Below are 23018 nucleotides of genomic sequence, written 5' to 3'. Positions count from 1 at the left end.
TCAAGCCTCTATGCCTCATACCTTATCCAGACTATCCTGCTTAGGACAGTAGCACTCACAACCTTAACCCTAGTCCCCTTAATCCAAGTGCTGCACCGTGAATCAATCCCAGTGTCACACTCTAGATCCAGCTAGCTCTGAAAAGCTCTGCCTATGACCACCTTAGGCCCTGGAGGACATCTAGACACAGGTCATAACATCTGGCACATGCTCATGTGTACCTGATACAAGGAAGGAGTCCGCAAATGAATAAATGCTTAAAGAAAATGGTTGGCAAGTGTTTGAACAGGAGAATAGATAGCTCTTCCTCTTGGTTAATGAATAGATGGGCATGGTTTTAATATCAGAGGGGACATGGGAACTGAAGGAGTTCATGGTAGATGAAGATAGCCACAGGATGGCTTATTTTAAAAATAAATAAATAAATAAACCTCAAGTCAAAAATGTAATTCATGGTGCACATAGCTTCAATTCATAGGCTGGCACTCAAGAATAATAACTTTTAATTATAGATTAATTTGACCAAGAATTTTTCTCTTTGATTAAAATATTTACTGCTTAAGGAATGGTCCTTTTAGTTTCAGATAGGGTATCAGCAAATACATTCAAGTTTTTGTGAGAATTATAGTAAACTTATCTATTCAAATAAAGTTAAATATTATCTATTAAAACCAGACACAGTTACTCTGGCAAAGATCATGAATTCTTAGAGAAACTGTACTGTACTGTGAAGGGTTATCTTACCCTGAATACAAACCAGTTATACAAACAAATAATTCTGTATTATGCAAGAAAAATGGCCTAGCAATCTTGACATTGTTCAGGATCCATGTAACAGAATTGCAGATGCTTATATTTCTTTTAGTAGAAAACTGTAATGCAGTAAAACTTAGATCAAACTTTTCTACATGATTAGATTATTTCGCTTTGCACCAGTGGACAGGCATCATTTTTTCTAGGGAGCTGGATAATATGGATGTAAGGGACAGAGTAGTCTTAAAATCTAAATTTCATACTACTTTTTGCTTTTGCCTAAAGTTGTATGTGGCTACTATTTTGGTCATATTATTGATGTGGCAAGAGAGAAACAATTTAGAAACAGAACAGGATTTGAAGGTTGAAGTTTAAACAAATTCATTCTTAATCCTGATACGTAAATGTCCTGTAAAAATTATGTTGGGTAAAGATACTTAAATTATTTATTTCTTGTTCATTTGTTTTTGAGACAGCATCCTACTACACACTCCAAGCTGGTCTTGAATTTTCTGTGTGGTCCAGACTGTTCTCCTGCCTCGGCCTTCCAAACAGGCATTATAGGTGTGCACCACCACACCTGGCTTGCTTATTTCTTTTTTAAAGAAAATATCCCAAAATATAAAACAGCAACTCATTTTGAAAATATTGTCCTCGGGGCTGGGGATTTAGCTCAGCAGCATAAGTACCTGCCTTGCAAGCAGGCGGTCGTGAGTTCGATCTCTGGTATCGATAAAAAAAAAAAAAAAAACTATATAAAAAAAGAAAATATTGTCCTCAGTAAGGAAAAATTAAATATCTAAGACAAATTTAGGAAAATAAATGTGAGTTTCAGGTTTCTAATATTATTAAGGTACTATTTAAATGAAATAGAAAGTAATGATAAAGTCAGAGCCCCTAATCTCTCTATTTCTACAGTGCTACATAGACAGTTACTGGTAACAAGGATTAAAGAAGCTGGCTTTTGTATCAGACTTGGGAAAGACCATGAGAAGTATCAGAGTAAGCGCATAAGCCATTCCTTTCCTGGAAGAGGCCTTTGGAATATACACAAAATAGACTTTAAATGTATAAGATGATGCATCTTTGTATAATATCAAATCAGTATTATAGGGATAATTCTTTTTCTTTTTGTAAACATAGAGTTGCTTTTTAAGTAGGTTATTTCCCTTAGAATTTCTTTTGCAGTTCTTATACTCCAAAATATGGTTACTTCTCACTGGTAACAATATTATCACTTACTGATTGCTTAATCTTTTCATTATTCTAACCACTTGACCTCCACTAACTGAACAATCCTCCCACATGTCCTATGATACAAGTACTGTCTTTCTCCATTTCCAAGTGAGTAAGCAGAAGTTTAGATCACTTATGCCTTACCTATCACGTCCATGCCCCCTAGCAGGTGGCCTGTTCCAAACAATGCATATCAGAAACAGCCTTCGGGAAATTCAAGTAAACCAAAAGAGTTGCCAGAAATGTGGCAGATGCTACCTGAGCCCTGTCCTTTTTGTTTTTATTTTAATTACGGTATGATCTCTTAGTTTTGACCTCTTCATTGGCTCCATGTTCCTGAATTTTCCTGCTGTCTGCTATGTGATTCTGTGACACTGTCTTATTCATTTCTCTAAGTGACATTTAAAGCTTTCAAGTATTTAGACAAATCTGCTGCCGCTTTGTGGCCTAGAGTTGTATATTGTCCTTTGAAGAATGTATGTTCTGATCCCTTACAGGTGAAAAAGTTTGAAAGCTAATAGTGTCAACAGTAGCTTGTATGAGACCAGAATATGTACCCAGAATTAAAACTCAGTTTCAGAACCTGGACACATGAAATTCTTTTTCACTTTAACCTATTTTTGTATTAGCTTTAAAACTCCCTAGCGATGCTTATGAACTCTGGGTCAAAGGCTCCCAAGGGCAGCCATTTCTTAACTGACATTGGTAAGGAAGCCGTTGACATTTTCTCTCTTGTTGTTCCTATAATGGGAAGAAATGAAGCGCAGAGATTTAAAGCTGACCCTGGTGAACCTTGCTCACTGTGGAGTCCAAAGCATTCAATAAAGATTTTGGCCAGAAGTCACTGCAATCCAGAAGAGGCAGCTTCTGCAGATACTTTTCAAATGCATGATGGAGAAGTCACTCAGAGGGAAGCATCGCTGGGGTTTGATTTCCTGGCAACCTGGGCAGAGCCTGGGCTCTGCCTAGTTAGGGTAAAGAACACAGTCAGGGTGTTACTCTGCTCCAGGCTCCTGGACCCACCACATTGCATGCTTGACATACTTTGTCTTGTTTTAGCCTCCAGGATTCTTTAGATAGATACTATTAATATCTCCACATTACAAATAAAGAAGCAGAGACGTGGAGAGATTAAGGAACTCCAAGAGAGGGTTTTCAACCACAGCAGCTGAATGCTGTAGCTCATTTTTTTTTTCCACTCTGCCTTAAAGCTTCAGTGGGGAAAAAGAAACCCGACAGCCTTACTTCTCCACGAACCACACTCTGTCTTTTAGTTTCAAAACTGTATTAGCTCCTTTAAATGAGAAACTTTTATCTTGTAAGAAGCTGTACCCTCCAACCATAGGAGGAACTCAGTAAGTTTTACTGACTAGGAGAACAAATGAGTGAAGGCATTTTGCTTTCCTCAGCCATGGGGGTTCTTTACTTCTTACTATGTCAAATCTAAAGTCCTTGGACTTAATATTCAGGAATCATGAAAATACTGATTTTTTTTTTTTTTGTCTTTTTCGTTTTTATAGGTACCAGGGATCGAACTCACGCATGAAAATACTGATTAACAATACAAAGCTACTGATAATTGTACCCAATCTGAGTACTCTACCCTTTACAAGCATCAGTAAACTAATGACGACTGATAACTGATAAAGAGCAAAATCACAATCTAAACCCCAGTGATCTCAACCCTAAATCTCTGCATTATACTCACCCCTACGCTCCCGCCCAGGAACTGTAATGGACCAAACTAGCCTTCCCAGTTCTGAACGCACACCCTTCACCTGTCAGACTGGTTCCTGTTAACTGGGCTCCCACCTTCCCAAAGCATTCCTGATTTTGCTAACCCACTTGCAGGCTTTAGTCTTTCCTACCTTGTTAATTCTTAAAAGTCATAGTTCAGGTATATCCACTGACCGATTACTATAGCAGTCAGGGGCACTTCAAAAAATCTTGGGGGTTTTGCCTGAATTATTACCATAGTGTGTTAAGCTTTTCATATCATTTTAACAGTTAATTTGATATTCAGAATTTTTTTTATACTGACTTCAAAAGAAGACACTGACTTTACTGTGCAGAAACCTGACAGACACTGTCTTAACTAAATGTGGCTCAAATTAACTTTGGCAAGAATGACGGGCAGGAATGACACTGTGATGTGGTACAACTAAAGGACCACCAAAATAGTCATGCTCCAATTCTGCCACTAGGAAAGTTGTTTTTACAGAATAGCTGGTTTTTACTCTTCAGACTGTCATGGTAAAGGGGAAAAAGAAAAAAAATGAACAAGAACAGCCAAAAGGAACCGTTCCAAGTAAAAGAATATCAGGGAGACTTGACACACAGCATTGTGAAGAGTAGGGTTATGTAGTTCACTGTAACAGTGCTGACCAAGTATGTGCAAGGCCATGGCTATGATCCTCAGCACCAGAAAAATAAAATAAAATAAAAGATCCTGGATGAAGTTCTGCACTTGATTTCATTGTAATGGAAAGATATTGTTGGAACATTGTTGAAATTGGAATGTGTTATGTAAATTATTTAAGAATATTTCATCATTGTTAGATTTCTATGTTTGATATTTCTACTGTGGATATTAAGACAACTCCTTTGTTCTTAGGAAATAAATACACGAAGGAAAGCGGCAAGGTATATCCAACTCATTCTCAAATATTTCATAAAAAATATGGCCAGTGGGGCAAAATGCCACCTGAAAATCTGTGTAAAAGGTAATAAGAGAGGAGGCCAGGGATTTAGCTCAGCAGCATAACTAACTGGCCACCCCGTGCAAAAACATTTTTAAGAAGAGATAAAGGTGCAAAATAACAAGATTACATATCAAAAGGAACATTCATTCAAAGTTTTTAACTCAAAAAAGGTATGGCAAGTACCCCATTCACAAAGTGTTTTCAGAATGGAAAAGGTTTATATATGAATGATGAATAAAAAGTAGCAAGAAGAATCACTAAACACATGTTTTACATCCTTTTACATAAGTGCATATGAAATGAAAATCTACAAAAATCATTATTTACTTCCTCTGAACTCAGAGGACTTGGAATTTCTTACATTGTCCTATTTCCTAAGGACACTGTAATTCCTACAGTCTTGAAAGAAATCCTGCCTGTGTCATCTATGTGAGCAGCTCTGTCCGGCCCTACTCAGTCTAAAAACACAACAACCAACCTGTTTTGACGTCCTAAAGGTCCCAAATCATATCCACGGTTCTCCCCGAGAACCTTTTCCTTTGCAATATCACCATGGGGGCCAATTACCTAAAAGGGAATAAAAATGCTGATGTTTGTCTACTTGATTTTAAAAGATCGCATTAAAAGTGATCATTCCCACAAACGACTGAGTCTTGGCAAGTTTGCAATCGGAGAACAAAGACACCTAACTTTATGAGTTAACACTGTGGAATGTGCGTTCTGTGAAACGTCTCATTACTTAAAGCAACTCAGGAGGAATTCGTGGGTCCTACCTTTTATAAGGTTCGCCTGTGAAACTTGTTAACTACACAGAATCCTGTACCCCAGCATCTGCCACTCTGATCAGCAGGTGGTGCTGCTGACATCGATTCTCAGCCCACCGCAGTAGGCCTAAGAAGTCTGTATTATCCTCATTTAGCAGAGGCTCCACAAAGCTGTAGAGCAGAAGATTCCTACACGATAGTATGAAATGTGATTTGGTCTTTGCTCCTGGTTCTGCTACAGAGACCCTAAAATGCTTAGACTTTCCCGGTAGGATGTATATTTTGTGAATCACAAGGAGCTCCTGCCATATTTGGTTTAAGTCACAAGCTACAGGGTTCCCAGACAACCCAGAATAAAGCTGTCTCCACAAAACATAAGCCATTAGAGGATTAAAGAGTTGAAACGTGCAGCCCATAAGCTCTAGAAAAACAAGGAGATCTGATGAGCCTCCAGGTTACAGAATCCGTGGACATGCCAAGAGGGTGGTGGGCCAGAGTGGGTATAGAAGATCTATGCTAATGTCTTACAGGTCTCTTTGTATGACTGTTCCTCCGTGATGTCATTTATAATAAACTGGCACACGTAAATGTTTCCCTGGATCCATGGGCCGTTCCAGGAAATCATGGAACAGGAGAGGAGTCCTGGGTACTCTGATTTAGAGCTGACTGGTCAGAGACACAGGGTACAACCTGGGGCTTGGAGACACGCTTGTGGGACTGAGTCCTTAGCCTGAGATTGACTCCATGTGGAAAGCACGGTGTCTGCTGGAAAAGCGCTTGGTAGATGGGGAAACACATTCAATGCACTTCTGGACCTCAAAGTGACATAGGGTGTTCAGTAGGACTTAGGAGAAAAAGTTTTGGGTTTTCCTTTATGGACCCTTTAATGCGCCCTATGAGTAAGTTACTAGATCAGTGAATTGTCACCTTGAGAGACCAAGGCTTTGCTGCTATGAAGCTAGAAAAGAGCCTGGCACAGATACAGGCCACCAAATCTAAAATTCTAGCAAGAGCGATGGAATTCTGCGCTCCGGATCAACTACTGCTACTCACAATCCTCCGCTCAGAATGGGCACTTTCCTTTCAAAACTTCTTTCCCACACTGACAGTAATTATTTCGGACACAACTTACCTTTCATTTTCACCTGTTCGAGTGCATGGTAACTGTCCTTAACTAGCAGAAGGGCTTTTTACCTACTTAGAAATCCACTCTGCACATTTTTAGAGTTCAGGAAACTTAAGATATTTTCCATTGCCAAAAGAAAAAGCAACAAACTCATAAACCTCAGTACCTCCAGCTTCATTTAAACGAAACGCGTATCATTAAACACTATGATGATTCGTGTAGAAAGGAAATAGCAAGATATGAATTCATGTGTAGCACCACTGGAGAACTGAGCTAAACTTGAGGTTTTCTGTCTGTCAAACACATTTAGATTTTTCTTTTAAGTAATCACCAACGTTTGCAAGAAAATATAAAGGCACCATTCTTTGCAAACAGTGACTATGGAGGCGTCCAAATGAACTAACTCAATTACCCTCCACTGTTACAAAATAAACCTCCAGGAGACGTCCACAGCCAGGCGTGGGCCGCACTTCGGAGACCCAAGTCCCCGGAGTCCTCAGGGCGAAGGTCGCCAGGAAGCAGCCACCGCAGCGGCCCCACCCTGGGGCCGCGCGCAAAAGGCGCTCGCTCGGGATGATGGGGGGCAGTGCGCGCGTTCCGCGGCGAGGCCGCGCATCTCGACGAGGTAGGCGGGGCTGCGTCACGGAGGGCCCGCCCACAGCTCCGCCCTTAAGTAGCCTCGGATGCAGAGGCACTAGGAACTGGCGCAGCCTCTTCCTCGGCCCCGCCCCTAGCCCCGCCCTCAGCAGCCGCAGACGCTCAGGAGCTCGGCGAGCTAGCACAGTCCCTCCCTCGGCCCCGCCCTTTCCCGCCCCATGCCCCGCCCCATGCCCCGCCCCATGCCTTGCCCCTGGCGGCTAAGGCTGCTCAGATGCTCCGCAAGCGGGCGCAGCGCTTCCTCAGCTCCGCCACAGCCCCTCTCTACCCGCCATGGCCGCGCGCCTCGTCCGTGGGTCCCTGCGCCTCCTGGGAGCGCGCTGCGCCTGGCGCCCGCCCGCCGCGAGGTGAGTGCGGCCTCCGCGCTCCGCCGGGGAGGCCGGCGGGCCGGGGCGCCGGGGCGCCGCGGCCCCTGTTCAGGCTGTGGGGACGCCGAGGCCGCGCGGGCGACCACGCTCTCCCCGGGCCGGGCGCGCGGACTGCGTGGGGAGCGGCACCGCGCAGCGGCGTCCTTTGTGCCAGTTAGGGCAGGGCAGCGGCGGGGCCGCGCCTGGGAGAGGTTCTGGCTGCTCGCGCCCGAAGTTGTGCGGGGACCCGGCCTGCAGTCCCCCGAAAGACTTTAGGTTTCGCTAATAAATCATCCATCCTATTAAATGCCGAGGGATTGATAGAGAGAGCCTCTAAGTAGCTCGGTGACTTGTTATCGAGGCGACACTCACTCGTTGGGCACGGCCTGGATGCCCACAGTACTCAATTAGGGCCGCGGGACGGGACAGTGAACTAATTAGCCCATTGTTGTGGAGGACAATTAGGTGCTGAGAGCCCTGCAGGATTTAGTGCGTGCTCCCCGGGTGGGTTGGGGTAGCTTTTTCGGCCACCCTCACTTTTCTGAATTATCCAGGACATCAGTAACACCCTGATCCTCCAACTTTTTGCTAACAGAACCCCTTTATGCGCTTCAAATTAGAGAAGCCCAAAGATGGAGCAGTTACTTTGGTGGAGTTCTGAGAAGAAAATTTGTCCTTACAAAGTATCAAAGGAAAAGGAAAGACTTGAGAGACCCTCTGGATAGGTCAGGGGTTATAATTTTATTTTAATGGGAGTCTTCAATTTTTCTGGTCATTTAGGGAGCTTGTTAAAATATTGATTTTAATCCCATAGGTTTGGAGTGCGACTTGAGCTTGTGTATGAATAATTGAGGGATGTAGTGATAGATTGTTTCCTTTTTAAAGTTGGCTTACAAAAATAATTACAAGTTAGCCTCTAAATAGATTAATTAGTTAATTAGTAAATAAGTTAGTAATTAATGCCTGAGTAGAGAGGGGGAGCAGCTTTTTCACTACAGGCTTCTTGGTTCCAACAAACTTGCTGTCGATTATTATATCTTCCTGCTACATTTTGTCTTGATCACCTTTGACCTCAGTCTGTATTCTTTTTCATTTCTTTCGCCTTCCCATGTCTTCGTGTATTTTACTTAGAAGTATTCCAAAGGTGTCCTTAGTGTAATGTGGGTTATAAAACTTAAAATCCAGGCAGACTTGCATGTAGACTTTGGCTTTATTTACTCATTATATTACAAATGATTCCGTTATCTTAGAACTCCAGCTTCCTAACCTTAGCATATTTTGCCCCAGAGGGGGGAAAAAAAAATGCCATAGGGAAAATTCATGTGGACCCCTATCTGTTTTTATAGTTTTATTGCTGCTAATAAAAAAGTGGAGCCAATCATGTCAATTACAGGGATAAAATTAAGTTTTAGTTTATCTTCAGCAACATGAAGGTTAAAAAAGGTCCTTTGTGGGTTCTGGTGCCCTCCTGCTCTCTGGCCTTAACTTTACTCGTTACTCATTCCCCAGACACACTTCACCTCCACACTCTTTTCTAGAACACATGCAGACTTATGGCCTTTGCTCTAGTTCATTGTTTTATTCTGGCAATGAGCTAGGTTGTAACCTTCAAGGGCTTACTTAGACCTGACCTTTGCTTAAATTCCCCTTCACTGTTTCTGTACCTCTGTCCCTGCCTCTCTTCCTCCCACTCCTGATCCCTTCCTGTTTTACTTTTCCCCTGCCTCTTACTGCCTCTAGCATATTACACAATTTGCTCATTTACTTTGTTTTTCATTGTTGTTTGGTCTTGTTAAAGCCTAAGCATGAAGACAAGGATCTTTGGTTCACTCTTGTATCCCAAGACCACTCTAGATCATTGCTTGGCACATTATAGGCATTTAGTACCTGTTAACTAAGTGGATTATTGCTATAGATGAAAAACTGGTGGTCACCTTAACGCCAGCTGAATTAAATCACGATGATGCTGAGGGTAGGTGTTCCACCTGAGGAAAGTTGCTAGCATAAATAGATGTGGAGAAGGAGAAGAGAGGCATTGACACATTGTGGGTTCTCCTACATGTTGTTGTTTGAACCATTGGTTCTCCTGGAGCAGCTCTGGTCCTTACATGGAGCATTGCTTCCTGGCTCAGGAGGGGAAGACATGTGCTGCTTGGTCTCCAGGAGAAACTCATCACACTGGTTTCCTGGCATGTACTTGAATATTCTTATTGTTGGAGGAGCTCCGAGCCTCCCTGTCACTGAGGATGGCTGTGGTACTTTTCAGGGCAGCCCTGGTCTTTGTTTTGAGTGTGACTTCTTGGCTCCAGTGTAGAACCCTCAGCCTACCAGCACAGCTCCTTCACCTCACTGGCGTGGACTTCCTAGCTTCCACCACTGACTTTTGGGCCTCCCAGCATGGATCCATATAAAAGAGACTGGCGTGAGTCCTTCTTGGGGGCTCTAGACCTCCAGTTGGATTTGTGGGGGGCATTGTCATGAACTCTGGGTCATCATCTGGACTCATGCAGGACATTACTGTGCGATTCAGACCCTTGGCTAAATATTCTATTTCTTTGGTGGTGTGGATCGATTTCCTGCAGTTTCTTGTGTTAACTCTGGGTGACCATCATGAAATAATATAAATTCCATGTCCTGATTTTCATTGTTCTCTGCACAACCCCTGACTACAACAATTATCCATTTAAAATTATGATTTTGCTGACAGGGAGTAGTAAGCAGAAAAATGTCTGTGAAGACAAAAGGCAGGCCTAATATGAAAAGTGCAGTGTGGAATGTTCACAGTTGACGATTGCCAGGGACTGGGCACATAGCTTAGTGACAGAGCACTTACCTGACATAGGTGATAGCACCAGAAAAAGAAAAGAAAAAGTCATCTTGGGTTGTATTACAGAACTCAACTTAAAAGTTGCATATTTGGGTGGCCTAAGCAAAAAGACTGAAGTCCTAGACCAAGGTGCTAACTGATTGAGTTCCTGGTGAGGTCTGTCTTTACCTACCTTCTCCTCATCCTTCTGTGGTCTTTGCTTGAGGGAAAAAAAATCCCCTCCTCTTAGGGGGCTAGCAGTCATACCAGGTTAAGACCCAACCCTTGGACCTCCTTTAACTGCACTTAGCTTCAAAAGCTTTTTCTCCAAATTCAGTCCTTTTGGGTTGTAGGGCTTTAACATAATTGACTTTTAAGGAGATATTAAGTATACAAAAATCAAGAACAGAAGGATTCATTTCAGGTGAAAAAGATGATTGAAACGTAAATGGCAACAAACTGACTGATTAATAAGTATATTAAGCTGACATTGTAATTGACAGGAAGATCTTAGAAACCTTTCTGTTGTCTCTTTATCCTCCACCTTCTTCCCCACCTCCACTAAAGATTAAACCTCACCATTTCACATGATCTGTATCTCCAACCGTTTTTATTTTTTATTTTGAGACAGAGTCTCACTCAGTTGCCATATTGGACTGAAACTTACAGTCGTTCTGCCTCAGCTTCCCAAAACAGTGGGATTACAGGCATTTGTCACGAGAGGAAACGTCTTAATGTTTAGTTAAAAACTCTGCAAAGGCTAGGCATAGACGGTGGTGCATGCTTGTTAGTTCCAGCATTCTGAGAGGCTGAGCCAGAAGGATCACAAATTCTAGCGCAGCCTGGGCAATTTCAAAGCACTGAGAAGATCAGTGTAAAATCCCTGGATTCAGTCCCTGATCTGGCCTGCAGATCAACAAGTTTAGAACTCCTGGAGGGGAAACGGGGATTAAATAAAAGACATAGAGGAGACAAAAGAGAGATGAAAGCAAGACGAAATAATCTGATCAAGCTTTCGGTTTATTTAGAAAATGATCACACCTTTTATATGCTAAGGGCGGGAGCTGGGACAGGAAAAGGTTAAACAGATGAATACAACAGGGTCACCATCACATCCAGATACGTGATGTAAGCAGGAGAGGATTATGGTTAATGTAGGCAGACGCAGTGCCCATAGGAGAGAGAGAGACATCGAGGCAGCAATGCCTGTCACTCGGCTCCCTACATCTCCTCCCTTTTTATATTATTAAGAGTATGGCAGGCCCTGTGAGGACAGCGTCTGTCTTAGGTCAAGGACCTCATTGTATGAACCCAGCCAGGCCTTACCCGTCATGGGCTTGCAGAACAGCAGTTGGTCTTGTGCCTGTCTTAGGTGGCCATTGGAATTAACATGAATGTCCTAGTTGTCCGTCTCTGACTGCCTGTCCATTGCTCCAGGGCAGTTAGGCCGCATCATCATATGGGCCACTCGTGGGAATTTTTTTCTGGTAGGTTTGTTGATCTGCCATCTCCAGCTGATGATAGTGTACCTGAATGGGCTTTGCCATAAATGCATCTATCTGGTTATTAATGAACATCATAATCCTCTGAAAAATATAAGAACTCACAGAAATGAGAAACAATAGGTTAGCTAGGGGACCCAAAAGGGGCATTAGGTAAGGGAAACCCCCCCCCCCAAATCGAGGAGAAGGGGTTGACAGTCATTTGTTGGTGTCTCTGTATGAAGTCATTTTCCTGTGTCTTGGAGCATGTTTTGTATAACACTGGATGTAGTCTATTTGGCTGGTGTATGTTTTTTTAGACCGAGAAGAGCCTCTTTTGCAGTCATGGGGTTTTTGTGCATGGCTGTCAGTAATTGTAGTCTGTTTGGCAAGGGTTGAAGTTTACCATGGGTGTGGTGTGGCTCAAGAAGAAGGCTGACTAAGCAGCATAAGGCTCTAGGGAGATGTGTCACCTGTAAGAGAACACAGGGGATTGTGCCTCAGGAAATAACATTATTTTTGGGCGTTATATGGGGTCTTTGAAGAACTGTCTACTTGCTTTATGAGGCGTTTAGGTAGCTATCTAGCTTCTCTATCTTGTTGAGAGTAAACACACACTGAACCTCGTCCCCAGATAAGGACTGGATCAGGGCCATTCCATACATTGGTTAGTGGGTCTCTCTATAAAACAGATGCAAACCGTGTTTGAGTCTGAGTATGCCAAAACCGAGATGCTGCGGAGCAGCCTGAAGCATCCAGGGTCAGAAAATTTAAAATAAAAAGAGCATGTGAAAGGACATTTTTAGGGGACCCCTGGGTGGGGTACCATGTCTCCCTTTTTATTTTATCTATAGTGAATTTAAGAGAACGATGCACACATTTAACAATGTCTTGTCCCTGAGAATTATAAGGTATACCTGTAGTGTGGAGGATATTAAGGCTCTTGCAAAATTGAGCAAAGGAGGTACTGGTATAGCCAGGGCCATTATCGGTCTTGAGCTGTTGAGGACATCTCAGAACTGAGAAGGCTGACAGCATATGGGCTATAATGTGTTTAGCAGCTTTTTTAGTCTGGAGAGTGGCAAAAATGAAGCCACTATAAGTGTCAATAATGACATGTATATATTTTAGATTGTCAAACTCATTGAAATGGGTAACATCCATTTGTCATAAGGCGTTAGGAATTAAACCTCTAGGATTGACTCCTAGGTGTTGAACAGGTAAGTGGATAGCACAAGATGGGCAATTTTTTATAATTTGTCTGGCTTGCTCACAGGTAATTTTGTAGAGAAGGCGGAGGGTGTGAGCATTGAGGTGGTGTAGCTGATGGGCTTGTTGGGCCTCAGACACCTTGGAGTTCTGAGCCATAAAAACCTGTGCTCGTATAGCAACATCAGCCAAATGATTTTTTTGGGCAAGAGGCCCTGGGAGGTTGGAATGAGCTCGCAGATGACCGATAAAGAACTTATGACGGCGAAGCCGTATGAAGCATTGTAATTGTTTGAACAGATTTGTAGCTGGGGAAGCATGACATATGGTAGCAATAGTCTCTAATAATGGAACAGACTGAGCAAGGTAAGCACTGTTAGTATATAAATTAAATGGTTGGTTAGAGTAAGCAGCAAAAGCTGTAAGAATAGCTTTTAAACTCTGCTAATTGTGTAGAGGAGGTATCTGCCTGGAGGGTAGAAACATTGTCTTGAGATATATAAGCAGCCCTTTCGGAGGATGAGCCATCAGTGAATAAAACCAGGGCACCTGGAAGGGGTTGTGAAGCTGTGACTTTAGGGAATATAAATGAGTGAAGATTAGTAAAGTCAACTAGCTTATTTGGAGGGTAATGATTGTCAGTAGTCCCTGAAAAGGAAGCTAAGGCAATAGGCCATACTTTTGTACTCTGAAGTCTTTTGTAAAAGGTTGAATGATAATATCTGGTTTTTTGCCAAAGTAACATTTTTTTTGCTTTTTACCCTGAATTATTAGGTCTGAGACAGCTTGGAAATAAGGCAAAAGTGTTTTTTTGGGGGAGACTGAAGGCAAAACGCTTTTGGTCCTTTGGATGTAAAGGAATAGAGAAAAAGCAATCTTTAAGATCTATGACAATTTTAAAAAATCCCAAGGGAATGGCACTGGGTGAGGGGAGGCCAGGCTGTAGGGGTCCCATTAAGACCATTGTCTTATTTATCGCCCTAAGGTCTTGTAGCAGCCTCCATTTCCCTGACCTTTTTTGGATAACAAAGATAGGTGTGTTTTAAGGGGAATTACTAGGAACAATGTGGCCTGTATCTAACTGGTCCTGCACCAGCTGCTGTGCGGCTGTAAGCTTTTTAGAGTTAAGGTTGTTTTTAAAGGCTTATATGAATCCCCAATTTGCCATGGAGGCACAGGGAGTGGCGGGCTGCCATCCTAGGACCTGTTGGTCATGTCAACAGGTGGAAGTGGTGGCAGATCACCATGTATGAGGACCTCTAACAGGCCATCATTCTCTGCATCTGAGAAATCAGAGGCTTTAGATTTTTTTGAGGACGGTTTTGAGGTAGATTTAACAGAGTTGCGCAAGGTAGCCTCACCTAGTGTAACTGTCTCCTCAACCTGAAGGTCTGCATGCCTCTGGGCAAGCAGCTCAGAAATTAAATTTCAATATGTAAAGGTGGTCACAGGAACCTTTTCTGGACCGAAAACTCTATAATAATCTTTTAAAGCATCTCTTACTCTATTTCATCTCTTGGTATCTATAGAACCCTCTAGGGGGAACCAAGGGCAAACCTTATGAATAAATTGAAAAATACTGCAATAATTTTTGTTCCAACCCTCATCTCTCTTGTCTTTCATGCCTTTATAAGGCCTCCCACGAACACTTCATGTTCGCTCAATACTTGACCCATGTCTGGGAAGGGAAATGGGGTTGCCGTTTATTCACCGTGACTCGGGCAGGACGTCGGGTAGTCGTCTGCGCAGGTCTCGGTACTTAATTTAATGTCCTGTTGCTTTAAGCGTTAATCCTTGATTTAGTTTACTCACTCCTCGGCCGAGGTCTCTGGTTTAATTTGCTTTCACTTTCAGTTTAAGCCGGCTGTCTCTCGAACGACTCCCTCGTTAACTTTTCTGTGCCAGGAGCCCCACGTTGGGCGCCACTTGATCCGGCCTGCAGATCAACAAGTTTAGAACTCCTGGAGGGGAAACAGGGATTAAATAAAAGACATAGGGGAGACAAAAGAGAGATGAAAGCAAGACGAAATAATCTGATCAAGCTTCCGGTTTGTTTAGAAAATGATCACACCTTTTATATGCTAAGGGCGGGAGCTGGGACAGGAAAAGGTTAAACAGATAAATACAACAGGGTCACCATCACATCCGGATACGTGACATAAGCAGGAGAGGATTATGGTTAATGTAGACAGACACAGTGCCCATAGGAGAGAGAGAGACATCGAGGCAGCAATGCCTGTCACTCGGCTCCCTACAAGTCCCCACTACCACAAAGAACAAAACAACGCAAACAACAGCACAACAAAAATTTGTCTGCTGTGATTAATTATTGTTACAGTTTGTATCTGAATGTTCTTCCAAAGCCTCATGTGATCATGAGGGCAGGGGTCTAGAGTCTGTGATTGATTCACAGTCCAGTGCTGGGATTATGGGTGTGAGTGCTGGGTGTGGCCTACATGCACTATAAAGGACAGAAAGAGTCTTCGCTCAATGCTCCACCTTTTTTGCTTTTGTTGCTTTTGGCATCTGTCCCTGCCATGAACTTTTGCACCTCTGCCACGCCACCCTGCTTTGGAGCCAGCTGAATATGGACTGAAACGTCCACAAACCCTAAGCTAATTTTCCTTCCTTAATTTTGGACATCAGGTATTTTGTCTCAGCAATCAGAGAAAAGAAACCAACACAATCATATTAAATAGGTCTTTTCCAAACAAAGACTTAAAAGAAGATTAAAAAAAACATGGTTTAGCTAAGGAAGAGAGAAACCTAAATCAAAATTTAATGTAAAACAGAAAATATAGTTTGGTAATATATGAATATGTAATAATGTGAATAAGATGTGGTCTTGCAAATGACCAAAGAGGAGCACCAATTTTAAAAATTAAAACAACCTAAAGACCACTGAACTAAAAGAATTGCAGATCAGTCTCGTAACCTTAGTGTGGGTAGAAGGGGGTATGGCAGGAAAGGGGTGGCTAGGGAGCACAGGAAACTGTCAGTTCTTGAAGATCTTAAATAATTCTATCCAGTTTCATATAGAGATTGGTGGGCAATTTGATTTCCACCCAGATTGGCTCTGTAATCTAGCCATATCTTTAACACAGTTTGCATTTTATACGCCTTCCATTTGAAATTATGTGATTCTGTATAAATACTAAATCTAGAGGGTTTCATTATTTTAAACATTGCGTGTGACCTGAAGGTTAGTATTATTCTGTTGTACTGTTTGACTTTTACATAATTTAAACCATATATCATGTAAAAACAATGTGTTTCACCTTAGGCCTGACTGGTGATTAGTTCAGGCATTATCCATTTTATGAAATTAAACATGGAGATGTAAATAATGATAAAATGTTTAATCCCATAGAGCTGGGGATTTAGCTCAGCGGCATAAGCGTCTGCTTTGCAAGCGTGCGGTTGTGAGTTCGATCCCCGGTACCAAAAAAAAAAAGTTTAATCCCAGCAAAGTGAGGCAGAGCCTATCAAAAATGGTGATGTTTAAAGTGTCTCTGGAAAAGCGTTCAAGGTTCCATGTTATTCAGTCACGTTAATTTCAAGTACAGTTCACTTAATTTTCTTACTGCATGTGTTTTAAAGGTGTTCACATTCTGGAGGGGAAGCACGTCTAGAAAGTTCCTCTGCTAAAAGATTTACAGATATAGGAATCAGAAGAATCTTTTCTTCAGAGCACGATATTTTCCGGGAGAGTGTAAGGAAGTTTTTTCAAGAAGAAGTGGTTCCTTATCATGCAGAGTAAGTAGCTCACCTTCCTTTAATGGATGAAAAGAATGGTAAAATGCTGTACGTTGGACAGAAAAACTGCTGTTCAATTTTCACTAACATTTTTATGGCTTTTCACCATAATAATGTAAGATCGTGGCATTCTTCACTTGTTACCTTTTTTTAAATGAGGGATTTGGTTTTTTTTGTTTTTCGTTTGTGTTTTTGCAATGGGAGTTGTGTTGCCCAGGCTGGTCTTGAACTCCTGGACTCAAGCAGTCTTCCTCCTCAATCTCCCAAGTAGCTGGGGCTGCATGTTTGCACTACCACACTGAGCCGTGTTAAATGAATTTTAAAATGTATGATTCAGTAATGAGATAATTTGAAAATGTACAATTTAAGGATAATATTTTTGAAAGTTGTGGTTAAGTGGCAATAAACTAGTAATCCATTGCATGTCCTTTTTCTGTTTTATAAATGAATTAAAATATGTAAAAGCTCAAAAGGCCAGCCTAGTGCAAATTTTGGTAGGTGATTTGCCACCTCTAAGTACTTTCAGTACTGGATGTTTCTTGATTAATAACTGATTACTTTATTGGCAAAAGCTATCATTTCTGTTAAATATTTCCTATTTCCAAAATACACTCAGTAACAATACAGTGCTACACTTAGAACAAATTTTAAATTTTATTTCCATTAGAATCCAAAGTTATGTAAGGCAGTAACTGCACACATCAAACACCAGTGATAATCGAAACCTTTCTTCTGTGATTTCTTGAGTTGATACCCACCTTCAGTCAGTATCTCCAGCTGCCAAGCATCTTACTGACTGCATCTACTCCTTTAGAAAACAAAAAGTTTTAGATTCTCTCAGTATTTCTAACTGCCGTCTGCTTCCTCCTCTGTCGTTTTCATGTTAAAAGGAGGAAGATGGTAGGGCTTTAGTTCCTGTGGTCACATCGCCTAACTAGCGTGCTCAAGGTGCTGGGTTTATCCCAGCACGAATCGAGAGGAACACAGTTTTTTCAGAAATCCACTGGACAAATCCGTACTCTAAGGAGCTCCTGCACTTTTGTTGCTCCTGATTAATGGAGTGAGGTTGCTTGCTCTTGGCAGGTTTGATAAACTGTTTCTGTGAGTTCAGCATTTTATGAAGTAGGCAGAGAATTTTCTTTACAAGTTGACCACATACCCTTAACTGTGTGACACAACTAATCTTTATACCCTAAGAGCACTGACCAAGTACAACCATACCCAGGAGTAGCAGTGAGTATGGTTACTAGGTCCGATAAATAGGAAGAGGCAGAAGGTGGCAAATAGAAGTAGGAAAGAGAAAAGACTGGAGGACTCAAATACAAATAGAAAGGTATGGTATTGTCAAAGTTAACCTGAAATTGAGGGTGCATTCCTGCGCAAAATCATTTATAAATTCAAAGTGCAGCCATTTAAATACTTTGAAAGAAATTTGGTTGACTTGAAACTGTTATTTGCAGATGGGAGAAAGCTGGAGAAGTGAGTAGGGAGCTTTGGGAAAAAGCCGGAAAACAAGGATTGCTCGGTATCAACATTGCAGAGCATCATGGGGGTATCGGCGGTGACTTGTTCTCAGCAGCTATCGTTTGGGAGGAGCAGTAAGTACCGAGGCATCGAAGCCTGCATTCACTTTTCTGAAGTGATAACTAATGCTTTCTAAATCTGGGATGATTGAAAACGCACTATAAAATGTGAACGATCATACAGTAACTCATGTACTCTTGGGCGTTTTTGAATGTGGCAAGAACAGGAAATCCTCTTTTAAGCTGTTTAAATAGGAGCTGTTTAAAATTAAGGAGAAAGCCTCATGTTTGATTGGCTTATATGATATTTTCCTCTTAAAAATGTATTTGAAAGGGAACAGCAGAATGGGAAAAAGTTTAATATATGAACAAATGAAAATCATGGTTAAAAATGGGCAAAATTTTTGAAGTAACACTTCATGTAAAAAGAAATACAGTTAGATTTTGTTAGATGAAAAAACATCTTTACTGTCCATTATTATAAGCTAAAATGACTTGTAGATACTATTTTTTTGTGTCTATGAGATTAGTGAAAATGACAAATCCTAATACCCAAGGTGACAAGATTGTAGTGTTCTAGTGAAAGTGGAATTTTTATACACTGTTGGTGGCATTACAGATTAGAAAAAAAATATTTTGGAGAATTAAAAAGATGAAAATATTTTTTGATGACAATGCCATTTTAGGGAATTTATCCTATGAAGACATTTGAAGAGGAAAAAAATAAAAGTCATGTCACCTGAGGTCATTGTTCTCCAAATTTCGAAGCAATCTAGAATATCCAGCAGTAGGAGAATAAGTAAATTATGCGACACTAACAATTTGGAATATTTTGCAGGTATTTAAAATTAAAATTGTAATAAAATTTATGTAAGAGAAATTTTATTATATCATAATTTAAGAAGAGAACAGCAAAGAACAAAATTTATAATCTGACTGCAACAATATTAAAATATGATGGTATCACAAGCTCATACATTTGTTCTGTGACTTTGGAAAGGAAGGCCATATTTGTGTTTGTGTGGAATGATGGCTATCCTGGTGTTTGTCACCTAATGCAGAGTTTGAAAACAAAAACGAAGTTTTGCCAAGTGCTTCTGTTTGGAAAAACATTGTTTGCAAACAAAGGTGTTTGTGAAATAAGGTATCCAAAGATAGTTTGCCATAAATAAAAATAGTTGTCATTTTAGGGAAATACAATTCTAGGGGCTCAGCAATTTATCTCTTAATTCATGAAGTATTTACTAAGCTGTTAGAGCATTGCTATTATGTTAGAATGGGCAATTAAAAGGTTAGTACAAGCGGAGAGAAAACAGTGAGGATGTTATAGGTTTTTTGTTTTTTTTTTTTCCTTTGTATTTTTACCGGTACCAGGGATCAAACTCATGACCACAGGCTTGCAAGGTAGGCACTTATGCTGCTAAGCTAAATCCCCAGCCCCAAGGATGTCATAGGTTTATGAGGAGGTAGATTATTGCCCAGTATAAGTCCTTTAACTGTTTGTTATATTAGTCTTTTATTTTGATACCAGGAATCAAACTCAGGATCTTGTACTTGCCAGGCAGGCACCGTACCACTGAGCTATATCCTCGGGCATGTATTAGTCATTTTGATTAAAAATTTTAAAACCCAAGAACTGCAAAATAAACATTTTATGTTTTAAATTGACTTCCTTTTTTCTTCCTAAGATGCTACACAAATTGTACAGGCCCAGGTTTTAGTCTTCATTCAGAAATTGTCATGCCCTACATTGCAAATTATGGCTCGGAAGAACAGATTAAACACTTCATCCCCCGGATGACTGCAGGCAAATGTATCGGTGCCATCGCCATGACGGAGCCGGGGGCTGGGAGGTAAGGCACCACTTGGTTGGTTTCACTCCTGGAAGCAATGGTGTGATAGAAACATTTTCTTAGCACATTCAGCTTTCCCGTTCTGTGGGTTCCACCTCTGTGATCCAAATAGCCTCAGGTCAGAAGTACTCAGAAAAAAATTCTTTCCATACCCAACATATAAATAATATGTTGTAATATCTATTTATGTACATATATATATTTGTACCATATTAGGTGCTATCATCTAGAGATGAGTTACAGTGTACAGGAAGATACGTATTAGTTACATGTAACTAGCACACCATTGTAGCGTAGCATCTGTGGATTTTGTAGCGTTCAAGGAGTTCTGCAACCAGTACCCCAGGGATCCTAGGGTTCCAAGGACAGAGTCTGTAAGTCTGTAAGTCTCCAATCTGTGTGCTGAGAGCAAGATAAAGGTGAACACCACATAATTCATGACCTTGAGTAACTTGAAACTCCAATAGAAAAGGCATTTTTATATACAAATGATATTAAAGCAGGTTGTAGTAGCTGCTGTGTTTGAAATATTGTGCAAATTGTGGAATGTAAGTTGAATGTTTAATATAATGAATTTTAAAAGTGGGGTGAGCTTTGCATTAGAAATGTTGAACAAGCTGTTTAAAATGTGTATTTAAGGCTGGAGATTTAGCTCAGCTGCATAAGTGTCTGCCTGGCAAGTATGAGGTCGCGAGTTTGATCTCTGGAACACAAAGATAAAATAAAATAAAAATAAAATGTGTGTTTAGAACTAAAGACAGGCTGGCCCAGCAGATTTTAAAAGTAAAAATGCAAATTGGAGAAACCAGCTGTCAATGAAGAAGAGTGTTAAAGTGTTAAGAAGCTGTGCTGGGAAATGAGGGAAGCAGAGAAGATGAGACCTGGTTCCCTGTGCCTTCATTTAGAGCAGGTTGCCCGCCCTATATCGCTTTGATTTGGTCTCCAAGAAAAAAGGCCTTAATTGCTACAAATAACCCAAGAGCTTTGCTGTTCTCCCACGTAGGCAGGAGACTTCACTGTGTATAATTACGTGCATTTGTATGATACCTTAACATTCTATAAGGGCTTTCACATGGACTTTCTTGTTTGGTTACATAATAATCTCACGGGCCGTAGAGGTATTGTGTTCCCTATGTTAGGCAAAAACAGAAAATAAGGAATGAGATATTTTAACCAAGTGCAAGGAGTGAACTGACAGCTGTATTTGAATGAGGGTGTTGTGACCTCAGCTGCATGGTCTTGGGTAAAATTCTCTGAACCTAAAAACTTGTATCAGTGACATTTAAATAATACTTCTTAAGAGAACCATTGTGAGAATCTGAATTTTTGGCATTTTCAATCGATATGTTTTGTTAAACTATTTTCATTATTTTATATTTACCATGCAGAAATATAAGAAAAATTCACTAACTGAGTCATTACACTTGTTACCTTGGGAAGTCCCTGCAAAGAAGAATTGTTTTAAAAGACTATGTATAGGTTTTAGTAGTGCTACTTTATCCTGTACCTATTAATTGATGCAAATTATGATTTCAGAATACAACTGTGTTTAGCTTTAAAATGTCTACTAATGGCAGTATTCTTTTGGTAATAGGTTCAGACTGATTCACAAATCTCGTCCTTTGAACTTGTCTTCAGATTGGTGGTTCCATAGTTACGTAATTCCCTCCTGAAACTTTCCCACAGTGTTTGAAATGATTAGACATGCAAAGGCTAAGTTTAGAGTTTCATTTTTAATATCTTGGTGTGTTGGATCTCCCTATTCACCACCAACCCCAGATTCAGTGAGGTGGAAGAGGGCATTTATCATTTCTATGGCTGTGATTTATTACAGTGAAAAGACACAAACCACAGTCCACAGAAGGAAAAGCCTCCACGAGGTGTCTAGAAAGTAAAAACAGTTGTTCAGTTTCCTCCAGTGAAGTCACGCAGAACATGCTCAATTCCTTCAGCAACAAGTTATAACAGTGGTTTGAGCTGTTATCTACCAGGACATAGCTGGTTGGTGACTCAGTGCCCAGGATGTCATTGGAGGCTGGTAACACAGGCACCTTCTGCCCACTGTGTTTTCAGAGTTGAGGTTCCCACAGGGTAAGTAGTTGTTCAGCACAGCCATGTTGTTTGTGCAGATGGTGCGGACATACATTTTAGGTGTGAGAATATGGAGAATCTTCAGACATCCAGATTTTCAGGTCCAGCCAAGGACAGCTTTAGCATCAGGTCTTTCTAAAGATAGCCATCTCAAAGCAGCATGTTAGGCAAGGAGCATGTGGTCAAATATACCACTTTCTCAGGTAGATGGGAAGATGAGGTCTTTTAAGGTGCACACTCTTAAGAGAATATAGATGTTATTATGGCTTTTGTGGCAAATTACCACAAAGTTCAGGCTTAAAACAATAGAAATTTAATTTGAAGCCCAGAGATTCAAAATCAGTATCACGGAGCCCACATCAAAGTGTCAGCAGGGCCAAGCTGCCTCCCGAAGGCTCGGGAAGATCCATTCCCTACCTTTCCATCTTCTGGTGGCTGTGGCATTTCTTGGCTTGGTCCCTCTGTGAGCGCATTTTTTTTCCCTTTCCTGTGTATGTAATCTACTTCTGCCTTTTTTCTAGAACATTTATGATGATATTTAGGACTCACCCAGATAATATATGGTATTTTCCCCATTCTAACATCCTTCATAAGTTAATCATTTCTGCAAGATCCTTTTTTTTTTTTTAAATGGGGATTGAATATAGGGCCTCTGCACTGACTGAGCTATACCAGTAGCTGTTATTTAAATGGGTTTTTTTTTTCTTTTTTTTT

General features: G+C 41.0%; 1 protein-coding gene and 1 long non-coding RNA gene across 4 annotated transcripts in view; one reads left to right on the top strand and one right to left on the bottom strand.

Annotated features, from left to right (window-relative positions):
- The window catches only part of LOC106028601 (uncharacterized), a 148064-nt gene extending 140705 nt beyond the window's left edge, over positions 1–7359 (bottom strand). Inside the window, exons 1-2 of one of the 2 annotated variants that reach the window (XR_010043520.1) lie at positions 6588–7359; positions 5170–5258 (exon numbers count right to left, since the gene is read on the bottom strand). This is a non-coding gene — a long non-coding RNA (uncharacterized LOC106028601). The remainder of the gene's footprint in view (positions 1–5169; positions 5259–6587) is intronic. The other variant, XR_001202232.3, reaches the window with a different exon arrangement.
- Positions 7360–7418: 59 nt separating this feature from the next.
- The window catches only part of Acadl (acyl-CoA dehydrogenase long chain), a 36961-nt gene continuing 21361 nt past the window's right edge, over positions 7419–23018 (top strand). For both annotated transcript variants that reach the window (XM_023567037.2, XM_063237435.1), the window contains exons 1-4: positions 7419–7585; positions 16682–16837; positions 18298–18435; positions 20049–20213. In XM_023567037.2, the coding sequence (XP_023422805.2) occupies positions 7512–7585; positions 16682–16837; positions 18298–18435; positions 20049–20213 (533 nt within the window). In that variant the 5' untranslated portion in view covers positions 7419–7511. The remainder of the gene's footprint in view (positions 7586–16681; positions 16838–18297; positions 18436–20048; positions 20214–23018) is intronic.

The sequence above is a fragment of the Cavia porcellus genome, unplaced genomic scaffold, assembly GCF_034190915.1.
Source record: "Cavia porcellus strain 051 isolate PalLab524CR breed Dunkin Hartley unplaced genomic scaffold, mCavPor4.1 scaffold_26, whole genome shotgun sequence".
NCBI lineage: Eukaryota > Metazoa > Chordata > Mammalia > Rodentia > Caviidae > Cavia > Cavia porcellus.
The sequence above is the reverse complement of the archived record's forward strand: the minus strand, read 5'-3'. Positions and strand labels throughout refer to the sequence as shown.